The 13,510-nt window shown below is 41.3% G+C and overlaps 1 protein-coding gene across 12 annotated transcripts in view; it reads left to right on the forward strand.

The window, feature by feature from the left end:
- Positions 1-13,510, forward strand: part of ADGRL2 (adhesion G protein-coupled receptor L2) — a 217,052-nt gene that overhangs the window by 146,087 nt on the left and 57,455 nt on the right. For all 12 annotated transcript variants that reach the window (XM_066597835.1, XM_066597839.1, XM_066597837.1 and 9 more), the window contains one exon: positions 9,517-10,317. In XM_066597835.1, coding sequence (XP_066453932.1) covers positions 9,517-10,317 — 801 coding nt within the window. The remainder of the gene's footprint in view (positions 1-9,516; positions 10,318-13,510) is intronic.

The raw sequence follows: 13,510 nt of genomic DNA on the forward strand, positions 1-13,510 counted from the left end.
CTCACTATTTAACCCTTTATATGTGTATACTATGTGTCCTTGTTTAAAGGCCTGGTGTCTTGTCTGAATCACTTTTAAGGGATTCTATAAACAGGTTCATGAAGTTTGTCTCGGGCCTAAGGTCCAAGTCACAGAGGTGGGCTCTGCCGGCTTCTCCCCATCCACATCATGTTGATTCACCACTCTATATCTTTTTGAATATAGGCAGAGAGTTATCACTTTGTATGCTGCATCTTGGGAGAAGTTTGCAAGGTCCAACTCTGTGACTCGGAGTTCAGCTCCGAGTCAAACTTCGTGAACCGGGTAACAGAATCCCTTTTACAGTCTTCATGTTTCCTACAAGTTACTGAGGAAACCAGTTCTGTAGGCTGCTGTAGGTGTTGGTGAACAATATTATGCTCTGCTGTAAAAGGGGGACAAGCTAAATCTGAAGTTGGCAGCTTATAAAATTGTGACATTCTAAGGCAAGCTGATAAAAATCACAATTGTAGGTGTTTTTGAGGTTCTCTAATCTGGAGATATAAGAGATGGAGCAAGAAAATGATTTATGGGGGCAGAGAACTTTCTAGAATTAATACCTCTTTAGTCATCCCATAAAAAATACAACCATCAGCCTCTACCCAGCCAGACATGGCCGATCACCGGCAACAATGGATTGCTTTAATTGGCTTGGGAAATTAATATTTTACAGACTTCGAGTTTAGTGTCCATTTAATTCAGAGGGATAATTGCATCTATACTGTAAAGCCTCTGGCTCCGAACAATTAATGAGATTTTTTTGTGAATAGTGATTTAGACCACAAAATGGCCGCCCTTGTTTTTGTCTCAGCAGTTGCACCTATATGGATTCATGTATCAAATCATTTGAAAAGTCAAAATAATTTTGATGCTCCAAGCAACCAATTTGTAGACCAGTTTAAAGGCCATTGTCCAGTTGTGAACTACTAATGGCTCATCCTCAAGATAGTTCATCAGTAGGGGTCTACTGCCTAGGATCCCTGCTGATCAGTTGTTCTCTGGACCGGTGTGCTTATGTACTGCTCTCTGATTGGCCAGTGCTGATCACATGATTACATGAGGGGGATTAGCAAGTCTTAAAATAGTGTCGGTCATCTTGGATTACTGCTTATAGGACCCGAAATTGGCAGATTGAAGGGCCTACAGAAAGGAGAAGCACTGCAAGTAATATACTCCCTTGCCCATCTGGTCCAAGGACAGAATTTTGCCCTGAAACCGGTGGGTCACTTTAAGCGAATGAAAATTGTGCCTGAAATGCCAAGCCTGTCCACTGTTTGCTTCCTGTTAGAAATCCGCTTCATGCACGAGTGCAATGGCTGGGTGAACAGCAGATCAGCTAGCATCCTGGATGTGCAGGCCTCAGCCGATCTACTATAGGTGACCTAACTTATGGATGGGCCATCAGTAGTTCACAACTGGACAACCTCTTTAATTTTTTTTTTTAAATTGGCATCTGAAAATTAATCATGAGTTCAAATTGTTTTTGATGGGCAATTAGGTCACTTTTTCTATGAGACATTTTCAAAAAAGTAGGCCGAAAGATATAAGTATTCAATCACTTATACTGTTTTTGCAACATTTTTGTAAAAGTAGTATTTTAAAACCACCAATTTGCCACATCCTTCACAGTTTAGTTTACTTTTTTTCACACGTTTCCCCACATTTTCATAGACTCCTTGGTGGATTGTTTCCAAGTATGAATTCTTAAAGGGTATGTCCAGCTTTGCAGCAAATGTTTTTATTGTGCCAATGCATCCAAAAAAGATTGCAAATAATCCTGGTTCTAAGCTTTGTGTCTACAACCACTATGCAAGCCTATATGTGACCGCAAACGCTTATGTAATCGGATCCTGCAAGTACGTATGTTAGCCAGTAGATGAAGGATGAGAAGGAGAATGACTACACAGTCAGGGAATGTTTGTAGTCTGTTACCATAGAGACATATTTATCCCTCCCCCACGTTTCCTGCTATGTTTGAGCTAATTGTAATGTTTCTAAAACATTCCTGATCTACAGGAAGAGTGTTCTCATTGGATGCTCCTCTCTTCCCAGTGCTACGCAAATTCTTCTTATTGATTAAACATTCATATTGTTTGTTGACTCTGATACTCTAGTCAATGGGGAGAAAAATGTTTCTCCAAGTAGACGAACTTTTAAGTGTTTTATATTTTTATAGATCAGGCATAGTTTTTTTTATTCCTACCCAGTGGATTATTATGGATGTGTGGGCCTACATACGTGAATAACTATTGAATATATGGGTTTGTTAACATCATGAGACATTCATCAAATTGTCATGGAGTGAGCTCATTACAATAAGCACAGGAACAGGTTTTATTCTCCAAGTGAAAAGCAAGAGAAGCAGGCTTACTGAACAAAAGATTTATCATTTCTGTGCTTTACATAGGATTCTATTATGTATCAGTTTTAGCTATTTTAAAACAATAACTTCCAATTTGTACCCATTCAGTTATTTGCAGCAAAGTTTGCATAGATGGATGACTAGCTAGATGGAAGGCTGCCTGGCCGGCTTTCCAGGTAGATGGCTGCCTATCTGGCTCGCAATACGTTGGGATTAATTCACTGACCCAACCTGCCCTAGTCCTCCTCACACAGCTAAAAGTTTGTTACAGTGTATCAGAAAGGTCACATAATTTTTCTTTTCTCAAGTGTGATATATGAAAATAGGTTTGGTACCGTGTTAGCCAGTAGAGTAAAGTGTGATTGTTCTCAGTGAGAGAAATTGGTTGTAAGAATGTTTTCATCCAATAGGTGGTGCTGTTGAGGTAGTATTTCTATCTTCTTATGTGCGGATTATTGATAAGAGACATCATAAAACTGTCGCATTCCTCAGCTCAGTGGACTGATTTAGTGTTTGTTTATCTCTCTGCTCAGACTGTCTTGTGTTTTTTCAAGTCTCAAATGTCTGTGTGTGCGCATTTATTTAGATCGAAAGGAGTGTGCCCCCCCCTTCCCCTCTGCATCTGTATGTTATAATTATGTGCCATCCAAACTAGTTTCATTCAGGGGGCGAGATATCCCAGAATGCTTGCTTGTTACATCATGCATTTTTGTAAGCCATTATAAGGTATCATATCTGCAAGATTACTCGGTTTCTCTCGTTGAGAACAATCACACTGATGTCTGGATAGATACATTTCTGTATATTTGGAACAAAATACCTTACCATACTGGACCTGGCGTGAATATCTCTTTAGCTTCAGCATCCAGCTGTCCTCTTAAATCCCCAGTGAAACCAGGACGTAGGATGCTGATAGCTAATGCCATGTTTTGTTTTAATTAAATGGCAGATCTTTATCTGCTAAAGCCTAGTGTCAGCCACTGACTAAAAGTCCTTTGGGCAGTAAGATTAGCATCATATGCAGAGTCCTGTGCACAACCACGTCTAATATAATGTCAAGTGTAACTGTGCAGCATACTAACATACATGTACATTGGGACATGCACCAATTCTTTGCATATGGCCCTTAAAAAAAAAAGGATAAATAATGCCATGTAAAATTAAAATGTTAGCATTCTGAGATGGTATACTTGACCATGCATGGCCAGAAGAGGCTTGGACATAGAAAGGAGCAGCATATCTGCCGAGTTATTTTCTGCTCCACTGATTGGGCTTACAGAGGGGAGTTTAGTGGGTGCAATTGAGCCTCGTAGTTGAAAAATACTTGTGCATCTCACCAGCGTGTCCCACTAATACTCTTGACGTTGCTCTTTGGCCAAGTAAGGACTGAGCATGTCTTATATATCATCCATATTGGCGGGATATGTTCATTGAACCCTGCATGTATCACACATCTATGCAAGAAAAAGTACAGGGTAAGTAAACTTAAACTTTCCCAATTCAAAAGCCTCTGGAGGGCGTTCTGCTCCAAATGAGATGAAAATCGGACACCGGCTACTTCAGACCATGTGCTCACCATTTATGAAACAATGGTGGCACTGTAGCTTTTCAAATCAAGCTACAAATGTACAATTTGCCCCCCTTGGTTTTCAACAATGCTCTTCATTCGAAAACCCATGTGTTCCACCTCTGAGCGCAGAGACAACATCCTGATGAATGCTGTCCTTTAGATCTGACACCGATGTAGGTCCACCACGGTAGACCTGGTCCACTCCAGTGCCACCTATAGGCAACTTTTTTAAAATTTATTTTTATTTTATTTTTTTCATAAATGGCAAGCACATTGTCTGAAGTGGCCGTGGTCTGAATCTCCTTGGGGAAATTTTAATTCAGCTAACCCTGTATATAAAATTGCCTACTGTCTAGCAGCAAACCCTGGTTAGTACCTGAAATCTAGTGTGCGACATGCCGGAAGCTCACAGTTGATTTTACAGTAGAGTAAAATATTTGGTAGAAGTTGCAGGACGGTTGAGAAAAATCTGGCTATTCGACCCAAAATAGGAGTGGATTACAGGGCTGTTGGCCATTGGCTAGTTCCTCGTAATTTCTGCTGCCTCTTTGGAAATGGTCTTCCTGTTTTTTCTTTCTTTATGGAAAGCTGAGAAGCCATTTTCTCTTTAGCTAGAACAGCAAATCCTGTAGGGGCAAGATAATTCAATCAGACTCCGAAGCACGGAACCTTAGAAGAATAATTTAACCTGCTAAATCTAGCATTCATTTCATGTGAATAATATTGTGACAGGCAGGAGGCTTTTCTATCCCCCCCCCCCCCCCCATCTCAAGTCAAATCAGTGGGAGGTAACCGAGAAACGTGAGATTTGCATAGTTCGTATCATTCACATTTGGATATTTGATGATATTTCTTGCCACATTTTAAAAAGTTCCATGAAATGCTAGAAAAGGTAACAATGCATCATCTCCGGAGCATAAACTGTGCTTGACGCCTACCTGTGGAGGTGACGGCAGTGCGGTAGACTAAACTATTGTTCATGACGATACATGTTATTAATTGATTTAGAAAACGGTGACATCACCGTAGCCGGAATATATCTTACCTGCGTTGCTTTGAGCATTCTTTTTCGAGCAGGTCATATGCTCTGGCGTAACGCATTACATAGGTACTTATAGATTTTTTGCATTTTTCCTTTTTTTTTTTTTAATTGCCCCTCATGCATTTTGGCTAATGTCTTCCAACCATATTAAATATATATTGCTATGGCCTATTAACAGGCTTTACTATATATTTCATCATAAAATATGTGCAGGTGCTTCGCACGTCCATACAGCTATAGTGAAGAAAGTTATTTGTGTAATATCACTTCCATTAACTGTGAGAATAACCCAAAGTGACAGGGCAGAGAGTAGTGATGAGCGAGCATTGCCCTTAGCGAGTACCTGCCCGCTCGAGAGAAAAGGTTCGGCTGCCGGCGGCGGGCAGGGAACGGCGGGGGAGAGCGGCGAGGATCGGAGTGGAGATCTCTCTCTCCCCCTCCGCTCCCCCTGCTCACTGCCGCAACTCACCTGTCACCCGCGCCGGCAGCCGAACCTTTTCTCTCGAGCGGGCAGGTACTCGCTAAGGGCAATGCTCGCTCGAGCAATTGTCCTTAGCGAGTATGCTCGCTTATCTCTAGCAGAGAGGCATCTGGGAAATTCTCAGCAAAATAATGCAATTTTTTCAAATATTTCTGCTCGCTACTAGAAACCATTTCAGTAATTAATATTTTTGAAGACCTCTCTAGAGTATAGTAAGTGCCATACGAAAGAGAGAACACAGAGAAGGTTACATATCTCTGTAGAGTCGAAAGGTTGCATTAGAAATAAGTTAACGCAACCCTCCCGTTTCAGAACCAAATTCTTTCCTGGGGCGAAGGTATATTGCCTGCATTTATTCTTCTCTGCCATCCGTCCAATCTGCTGGATTTGGGTCCCATTTTCAGGCATCTAAGGTGTCCAACACAGTCTACAGACTGCCTAATCCCCATAGTGTATTGGCAATGTTAGACTACCAATGCGCTATACCTACTGCCTGATTGGCCAGAGCTGCTCATGTGAGCATTAACTAGATCGAAAATTGTAGGGGTCATCCTGGACAGCCAAAGCCTGGCAACAGAATCGGCAGAGAAGAACAAGTGCAGATAATATAACCGCCCCCCTTCCCTCTCAACTCCTCGGGTCCCAGGACAGACTCTTATCCTGAGACTGGAGCGTCGCTTTAACTCAGTTCTGTAAAATGACAGATTTGAAGGCGTCGTCTGCTGAGAAGAAGGTGCATTGAAAACTGCTTATTGCTGTAGAAAAACATTATGCTATCCTTGCCCAATCGCCCTACAGCTGCCGTTCTGGCCCTGCCTAGTTGCAGCTGCACTCTTTTTCCGGCTCCAGGATTGAGATAACGACACAGGGTCATGTGACCGCTGCAACCAATTACCAGTTGTATGTAACTCCGGATCAGCCAGTAATTGGCTGCAGCAGTAGATGACCTTGTGAGACAGGATGTCATTGCCTTGAGCCTGAAGAAGAGTATGGCCAGGAACCAGGCACCATCGGGAAAGCAGGTGAGGTTAGCATGAGGTTTTTCTTACATTTCTACACAGGGCTGAGTAGATTTCGATGTATTTTTTTCCTACCCGTCTGCCCCTTTTAACTAATTTGTTTTTAATTATTTGTGCAATGTTAACTGTAGACCGATGACAATGAGGCTTTTGGTCTCCTGCCATAGCAATGCCATTAGGACGTCAATAGTTGGATGTATCTACCAATTGGTGCCCCGGTGTGTTTAGGTACAAAGTACACTTTAAAAGCACAAAATGTTAAAGCATGTTTTGTTTTTCCTTCCTTTGAAGGAATCTAGTACACTTGCTAATTAACAGCACAGTTTATTTTTGTTCGCAAACCAGCATGATAGTGTAATGCAGATGGCACATTCTCTGCAAACTACAGCTTGCAGATAGATCCACAACACATTTTAACAACTTTTTTTTTTTTTGCTTTATTTTTTTATAATTTTCTTCATACGCACAAAGAAAAATGATGTCCTTATATATTCTAAACGCCCAATACAGAAGACGTCTGTACTAGGAAAGGAACCAAAACAAAAAATTAGATATATCCTGTAAACTTTTTGGATTACTCCTGAAGTTTTTGGAATTTCGAATGTAAATTGGTGTTTACAGAATATACACATTTACAGAATATATTAACTTTCAGGTTAGAGGATCTTTTACATGGAGCAATCCGCTCTGAGATGTGGGCACTGATCAAGGAGATTGGCATTTGTCTACTGGCCTTTGATTCAGACTCTATTAGGGAACAAAGGCTCGTCCATGCAGTTTTGTCCCCAGAAGGCTGTCATTGGTTGGCGGCTTATCTCCCCGCTTACACAAGGAGATGTACAACTGACTAGTGAGCATTTTATGCCTGCCATGAGCCGATCAGCCAACAAACGAATGTTGGCCGACTTACTGGTTGTTCTTTTGCACTGCCAAGATACCTTTTGCACAGTTCAACTGTTGGGAGTACCAGCAACCAGGGGCGTAACTATAGAGGATGCAGGGGATGCGGTTGCACCAGGGCCCAGGAGCCTTAGGGGGCCCATAAGGCCTCTCATCTCCATATAGGGAGCCCAGTACTATGAATAAAGCATTATAGTTGGGGGCCCCGTTCCTGGTTTTGCATTGGGGCCCAGAAGCTTCAAGTTACGCCTCTGCCAGCAACTATCACTCCTATGCTTTACACAGGAGAAATAGTCGTTCAAGGGAATCGAGGAAGAAGCGGGCCGGAAATCGTTTTGGTCTGCCCACCTCCATTCACAATAAACAGGAGTTGCTCATAGATTGAGTGACATTCGTTTGAGTTGAGCAATAAACCGCTCAGCAGTCGTTCCTTTCAGTGAGCTGAAATGAAATGACCAGCGACAATTAAGCGAGGTCTCGCTCAGTGCCTTGTTGGGGGTCGTGTGTATATGGGCCAAGGGTCGCCTGAAATCGCTCATTTGAGCGACTATTGACCTGCGACTATTGGCAAAAGAATCTTTGGGCAAATGCTGTCCCCCAATCATTGGGCTGTGTAGAAGGTATTGTCTTTTGGCACGGGCCACCTTCCTTGCTCTCAGTTACTAACATAATAAAAATAAGTAAAGGATATTACCATAAAAGGCGTGTACTTGTGTGGTTAACGAAGCCTGCCTCCTCCTTACCGATGTCCATGAGAACCAATGACTATTACCAAGGCTCCCTCTGCCATTGGTGCAACGTAGTGGCCACAAAATCGCCAACAATTCTCACGTCGGCTCAGTCGGAGGTAATGTTCTCCTATGTTTAGACGCTGGGGGGTCTAGTTCATCCGAGCTACTTGCACAAGTTCATTATGCACGCGTTTTGTCTGCTGCTCATGTGAGGCCTAGTGGTTTAGAGATGCATGTCCTTCCTTCCATATATCCTCCCACATATTGAAAGATGGTCCGAACTTCCATCCAATCCCATCACCACTGACCGTATAACAGCTCTTTCTTTCACTAGGTGTTCCAGTCTCTTCATTTATCCAAATTAGCGGATTTCTTGCTGTGTCCCTACTGTAGTGTGTGTACTGATTGAGCTGCCGAGTAAATGGTCCATTCATGTTAATCTCTCTTTTTTCTCCTTGCACCCCTTTTTCACTTTCTCTTCCAATGCTTAAAATAGAAGTGGAGCAAAAAGGTAAATACATACCAGCCCGAACCCCCCCAGCTCCCTGTTATGTGCCATATGGATGTTAACCTTCTCGATCCCCCTTATCCCTAAACACTGACGTTCTGTATTCAGCAGGATTGCATTTCTACACTTCATACACAAGTTGACTGCTAATAAAACAGTGTTCTGGATATGTCACATAGGTGGGACACAGTCTCTGCATTTCTTGTGGGAAATGTTTTCTTGCTCTCTTCCTTGAACCCTAAGTGATTTTTATTTTTGTTTTTTACTTTCTTTTATTGTTTTTTAGTTAGTCATGTACTTTTTTGCCTGGCTTCCTATACTCCTTCCCCAAGCATGCCACATTTACAGGATTTGTTTCATCCATTGCTCCGATTTGTCTGTTTTTGTTTCTTTTTTACCCTTTTTTTTTTTTTTCATTATTCTTTTTTTTTTATGTTTTGACTTCTCCAGATCAAAATTGCTGTATAAATGTTGTGTTCTTTATTCTTTGAGATGTTCTAGCTTTGTTTTTTTTTCTTCCCTCCGTTCATATGTCTATGAAGCACCAATGGAAAACCATTCACATGTATTTTTTTTTAAATAGCATAAAAAAATTGCGTGTGGTTTTTCATGGTCCGACAGGTTTCAGCTTAGAAAATTTTATACTTTCGGTCCAGTAAAGGTCACATGATTTACTTTTACTAAAATGTAATGTATTTTAAATTAGTAGCTTCTTATTTTGGCACTACGATTGTCACGTTCTTCATCGAAAATTTTAAAAATTCACCTTTTTAAAAAAAAAAATTTTTTTTTTTTCTTAAATGTTGACGATTTTGCTACTGGACGTGAGAAAAACTGTTATTTTATCTGTTTTGTGAAATAATTCCTCTTTCTACTTTTCACTAGTTTTTGTTTGCCCTGGGGTGTTGAAAGGAGTTGTGGACTCACCATATATTTTTGAAGCTGAGCAGAGGGCAGGTGCCTGGTGCAAAGACCCCCTTCAAGCTGCAGATAAAATTTATTTCATGCCCTGGACTGCATATCGCACGGATACATTAATAGAATACGCCTCATTGCAAGATTTTCAACATGGGCGACAGACTACAACTTATAAACTTCCGAACCGAGTGGACGGCACTGGATTTGTTGTTTACGATGGGGCAGTGTTTTTTAACAAGGAGAGAACAAGGAATATTGTTAAATTTGACTTGAGGACTAGAATCAAGAGCGGGGAAGCGATTATAAATTATGCCAATTACCATGACACATCTCCATATAGATGGGGTGGGAAAACTGATATCGATTTGGCGGTCGATGAAAATGGCTTGTGGGTAATCTATGCGACGGAGCAAAACAATGGAATGATCGTCATTAGCCAATTAAATCCTTACACGTTACGCTTCGAGGCAACGTTTGAAACGGCTTACGATAAACGGGCAGCCTCGAATGCATTCATGATATGTGGGGTCCTTTATGTGGTGCGGTCGGTCTATCAAGACAACGAGAGTGAAACCGGAAAGAATGCAATTGACTACATCTTCAACACCAAGCTGAACCGCGGAGAGCCTGTTGATATTCCATTCCCCAATCAGTATCAATACATCGCCGCTGTGGATTACAACCCTAGGGACAACCAGCTGTACGTGTGGAATAACAACTTCGTTCTACGATACTCTCTAGAGTTCATCCTTCAGGACTTAGCCCAAGGTAAGATCTATGTGCCTTCAGTTTGTTCACAGCTTCATTCTTTGTGATGGCTTAGGCCAAAGCTTTACATTTTTGGTATTTTTGTAGGATTTTTTTATTTTTTTTTCACAGCTCTGCTTTTCACAAAGTTTATAGTTGAAATTTTAAGTTGCCAGTCTTCACTCATGGTCTTTTTTTTTTTCTATGTGCCCTTGAAGGTAAATAATCACAAAAATTATATAGGAGCCCAAATGTGCCCATTAGTGACCTGAATTCAATATTTCGTTTTATTCTCTGTCTACCATTTAAGGTCGAATACTCACGGATTCCCCATGGGGAATCCCACACAGAATCCACCCGGCATTCACGCCTGTCTGTCATGATCTTCATCTTTATTTGTGCTGCGGGTGATCCACGCGGCTCGCCAGCGTGCATGTCAATTGCAGACGGGTCGCGGATCGGACAGCTTCCATTGACTTCAATGGAAGCCATCATGTGCGAATTGCAGGAAAATGGAGCATGCTGCGATTTCTTATCCGCAAGTGGAAACCGCAATTGGTCTCCGCTCGTGTGCATGAAGAATCATTTTTCCATAGTATGCTATGGAGGTTTATTGCTGCGGAACCCGGAGTGAGTTGCCCACTCCAGATTCCGCAGCAAAAATCTGCCCGTGTGCGTTGGGCCGTAGAGTCAGGCGCGCAAATGCGTTTGTGTCATTGAGACTTTTTTTCCTTAAACAGTAACTTTAAAATTGAGCACAGGAAAAAATATCCACATGCAATCCAGAAGGGAAATTATTTCCTTTTTTTGTGCTTTTTGAATAAATATATATTTAAAAAAGTTGAAATAAAATAATCAATGGAGTGACCCAATTTTACCTATCCAGAATTAAAGTTTCCTCAGATATCGTGCAGCGCGAAGTCTTTCCCCTTTTCATTTTCTTTATTCTGTTTTTTTTTTTTTTATTACAAACTAGTTCCTTTTTGTTATTGGCCTCTTTTGGCACTTCGAAATATTTTTCTCTTCTTACTAAGGGCTCAGTCAGACAAGCGTTATTTTTTGCACACCTACGTGCGTAAAAAGAGAGCACTCCATGCATGTTAAAATTGTGCATGACCGAAGCTCCATGCCCATTGAAAGCAATGGGATGCAGGCAATCCCCGCAGTGATTTTCGGGGAAGGGCTTGAAATATAAGCTCTTCCCTGAAAATCATCCCTGGCTGGTGTACAAAATTTAAAAAAATACATACATCACATTTTGCCGCTGTCGGAGCTCCGACACGTCCATGTCGGGACTGCTCTGAAGTACTTTTTGCGGGGGTTGCCTGCATCCCATTGCTTTCAATGAGGCCGGCTGCAGTGGCGGTCCGATTGAAAGCAATGGGAGAAGATTGAGATCCTCTGCCACAGCTGTGACAGCTGTGGTAGGGGATTCCTTCATCCCCGCGGGGATTCCCCTTGTCACTGATCACTGTGCCAGTCCCCGCATGGATTCTTTATGCACAGCACGGACCTTGCCATTGCACAGATGTCCTATCTTTTGCAGATATGAGTATTTTGTGCCTGTAAAAGACAGACATGTGAAAATTACATAGAGAACCAATGGTTCTATGAGACGCACTTTTTTGCGCTCCTAGGCGCACGCAAAAAAAAAACTCGTCCGACTTCGCCCTGAGGCTGTCTTCACATCTGCATTCAGGCTTCCACTTTTAATCCATAGACTATACCATAAACAGATTTAAAAGGAGATACTAAACAGAAACTACGGTTTGTTCTTTTTTTACGGACCGGGTAGACTGAGATCTGGGTTTAATGTAAATATTTGACTATATTCTGTACATTTTTTCGTATTTCCTTTTGACCATGTGCAGAACAAAAAAAAAAAACGATCTGTTAAATGTAACGAATTATTGATACAAGTTTGTTGTCCATTGGGAATGGATGCAATGTGGAAAAAGGGCATTTTCTAGTGCAGCAGATTATGCTGTTGTTTCCATGAAAAAGATGGAAAACTGAAAGCTCTAAAAACCTCCCTAAAATCAATGGGAAATTTCTGAAACCTTTGTTTCTGTTTTTCTGTTCTGACCGAAGCCTTTACCTGAAATCACAAGGCATGTATCTGTTTAATGGAGGCTTAAGAAAAATAAAAAAAACCTCTTAAGATGTTCTAGAGTTAAGTGAAAGTAAACAACTACCGATCAGGGTTTTGGGACCATGAATCATGCGTGACTCACGGCACTTTCACAAGTAGATACAACACAAGATGTTGGCTTGATGCTGTGCGTAAGATGTGGAAGCTTGACAAGATGTGCAAGTCACGCCTTGTATGTAACTAAAAGAAGTCTGCCCTTGATCTTGGGTTCCGCCTTCCGACAGATGTTGTGCAAGAACTGTAATGATTTTCTCTGACAACCTCTGGCTATCGTCAAACCTATGGATTCTACTGCATGTCCTCTTCTCCTTGGACCTTCTTGTATCCTGCAGGCTCCAGTGGTTCAGCCCTGGGTGCTATTGGAATAAGTATATAAGTTACACTTTTTCATGTATCACCCCTTTATGCAGCGTATAGGAGATGTTAATTCATCACATGTCTAAAATGGACTATTAGTTTTTGAGTCCGTTCCGCTTTTTCAAAAAAACTTTAATCTGTTTCTTATTGGAGAAAATACAAGTCGCCCCCGTTCCTTCCTCTCCTTACAGTGGAGCCCAGATGTTTTTACTCATAGGTTTCCAGATTTTTTTTCAAAAAGCGTTTAACCACAAGCTGTTGAAGTGTCAATGGTTTGCTCTCACCTCTGCCCCGCGCCGCTATCTGCGTTGACTCGCTCCCCACTCACCAATTATACAGTGGCTGCACTTAGCTCTAATCTCACAATCTTTTACCTTCCCTTGCACATTCTCTCTATTCTCGGAAGGTCACAAACATACCGTAGTTTCTATACGATGTGAACAAAAAAAAAAAAAAACTGCAACTTATTTTTAATATTAGAATTTTATTTTTAGATATTTTTCTTTTTTATATTTTTTTCTAAACTAGAAACATGGAAAATTGACAGCAGAAAAAGACCATTCTTGCCCCTTTTTATTTCTCCATTAGGAGATAGATAGATAGATAGATAGATAGATAGATAGAGATCTAGATAGATAGATAGAGATCTAGATAGATAGATAGAGATCTAGATAGATAGATAGAGAGATAGAGAGATAGATAGAG

This window comes from Eleutherodactylus coqui, chromosome 3, assembly GCF_035609145.1.
Source record: "Eleutherodactylus coqui strain aEleCoq1 chromosome 3, aEleCoq1.hap1, whole genome shotgun sequence".
In the NCBI taxonomy this organism is placed as follows: Eukaryota; Metazoa; Chordata; class Amphibia; order Anura; family Eleutherodactylidae; genus Eleutherodactylus; species Eleutherodactylus coqui.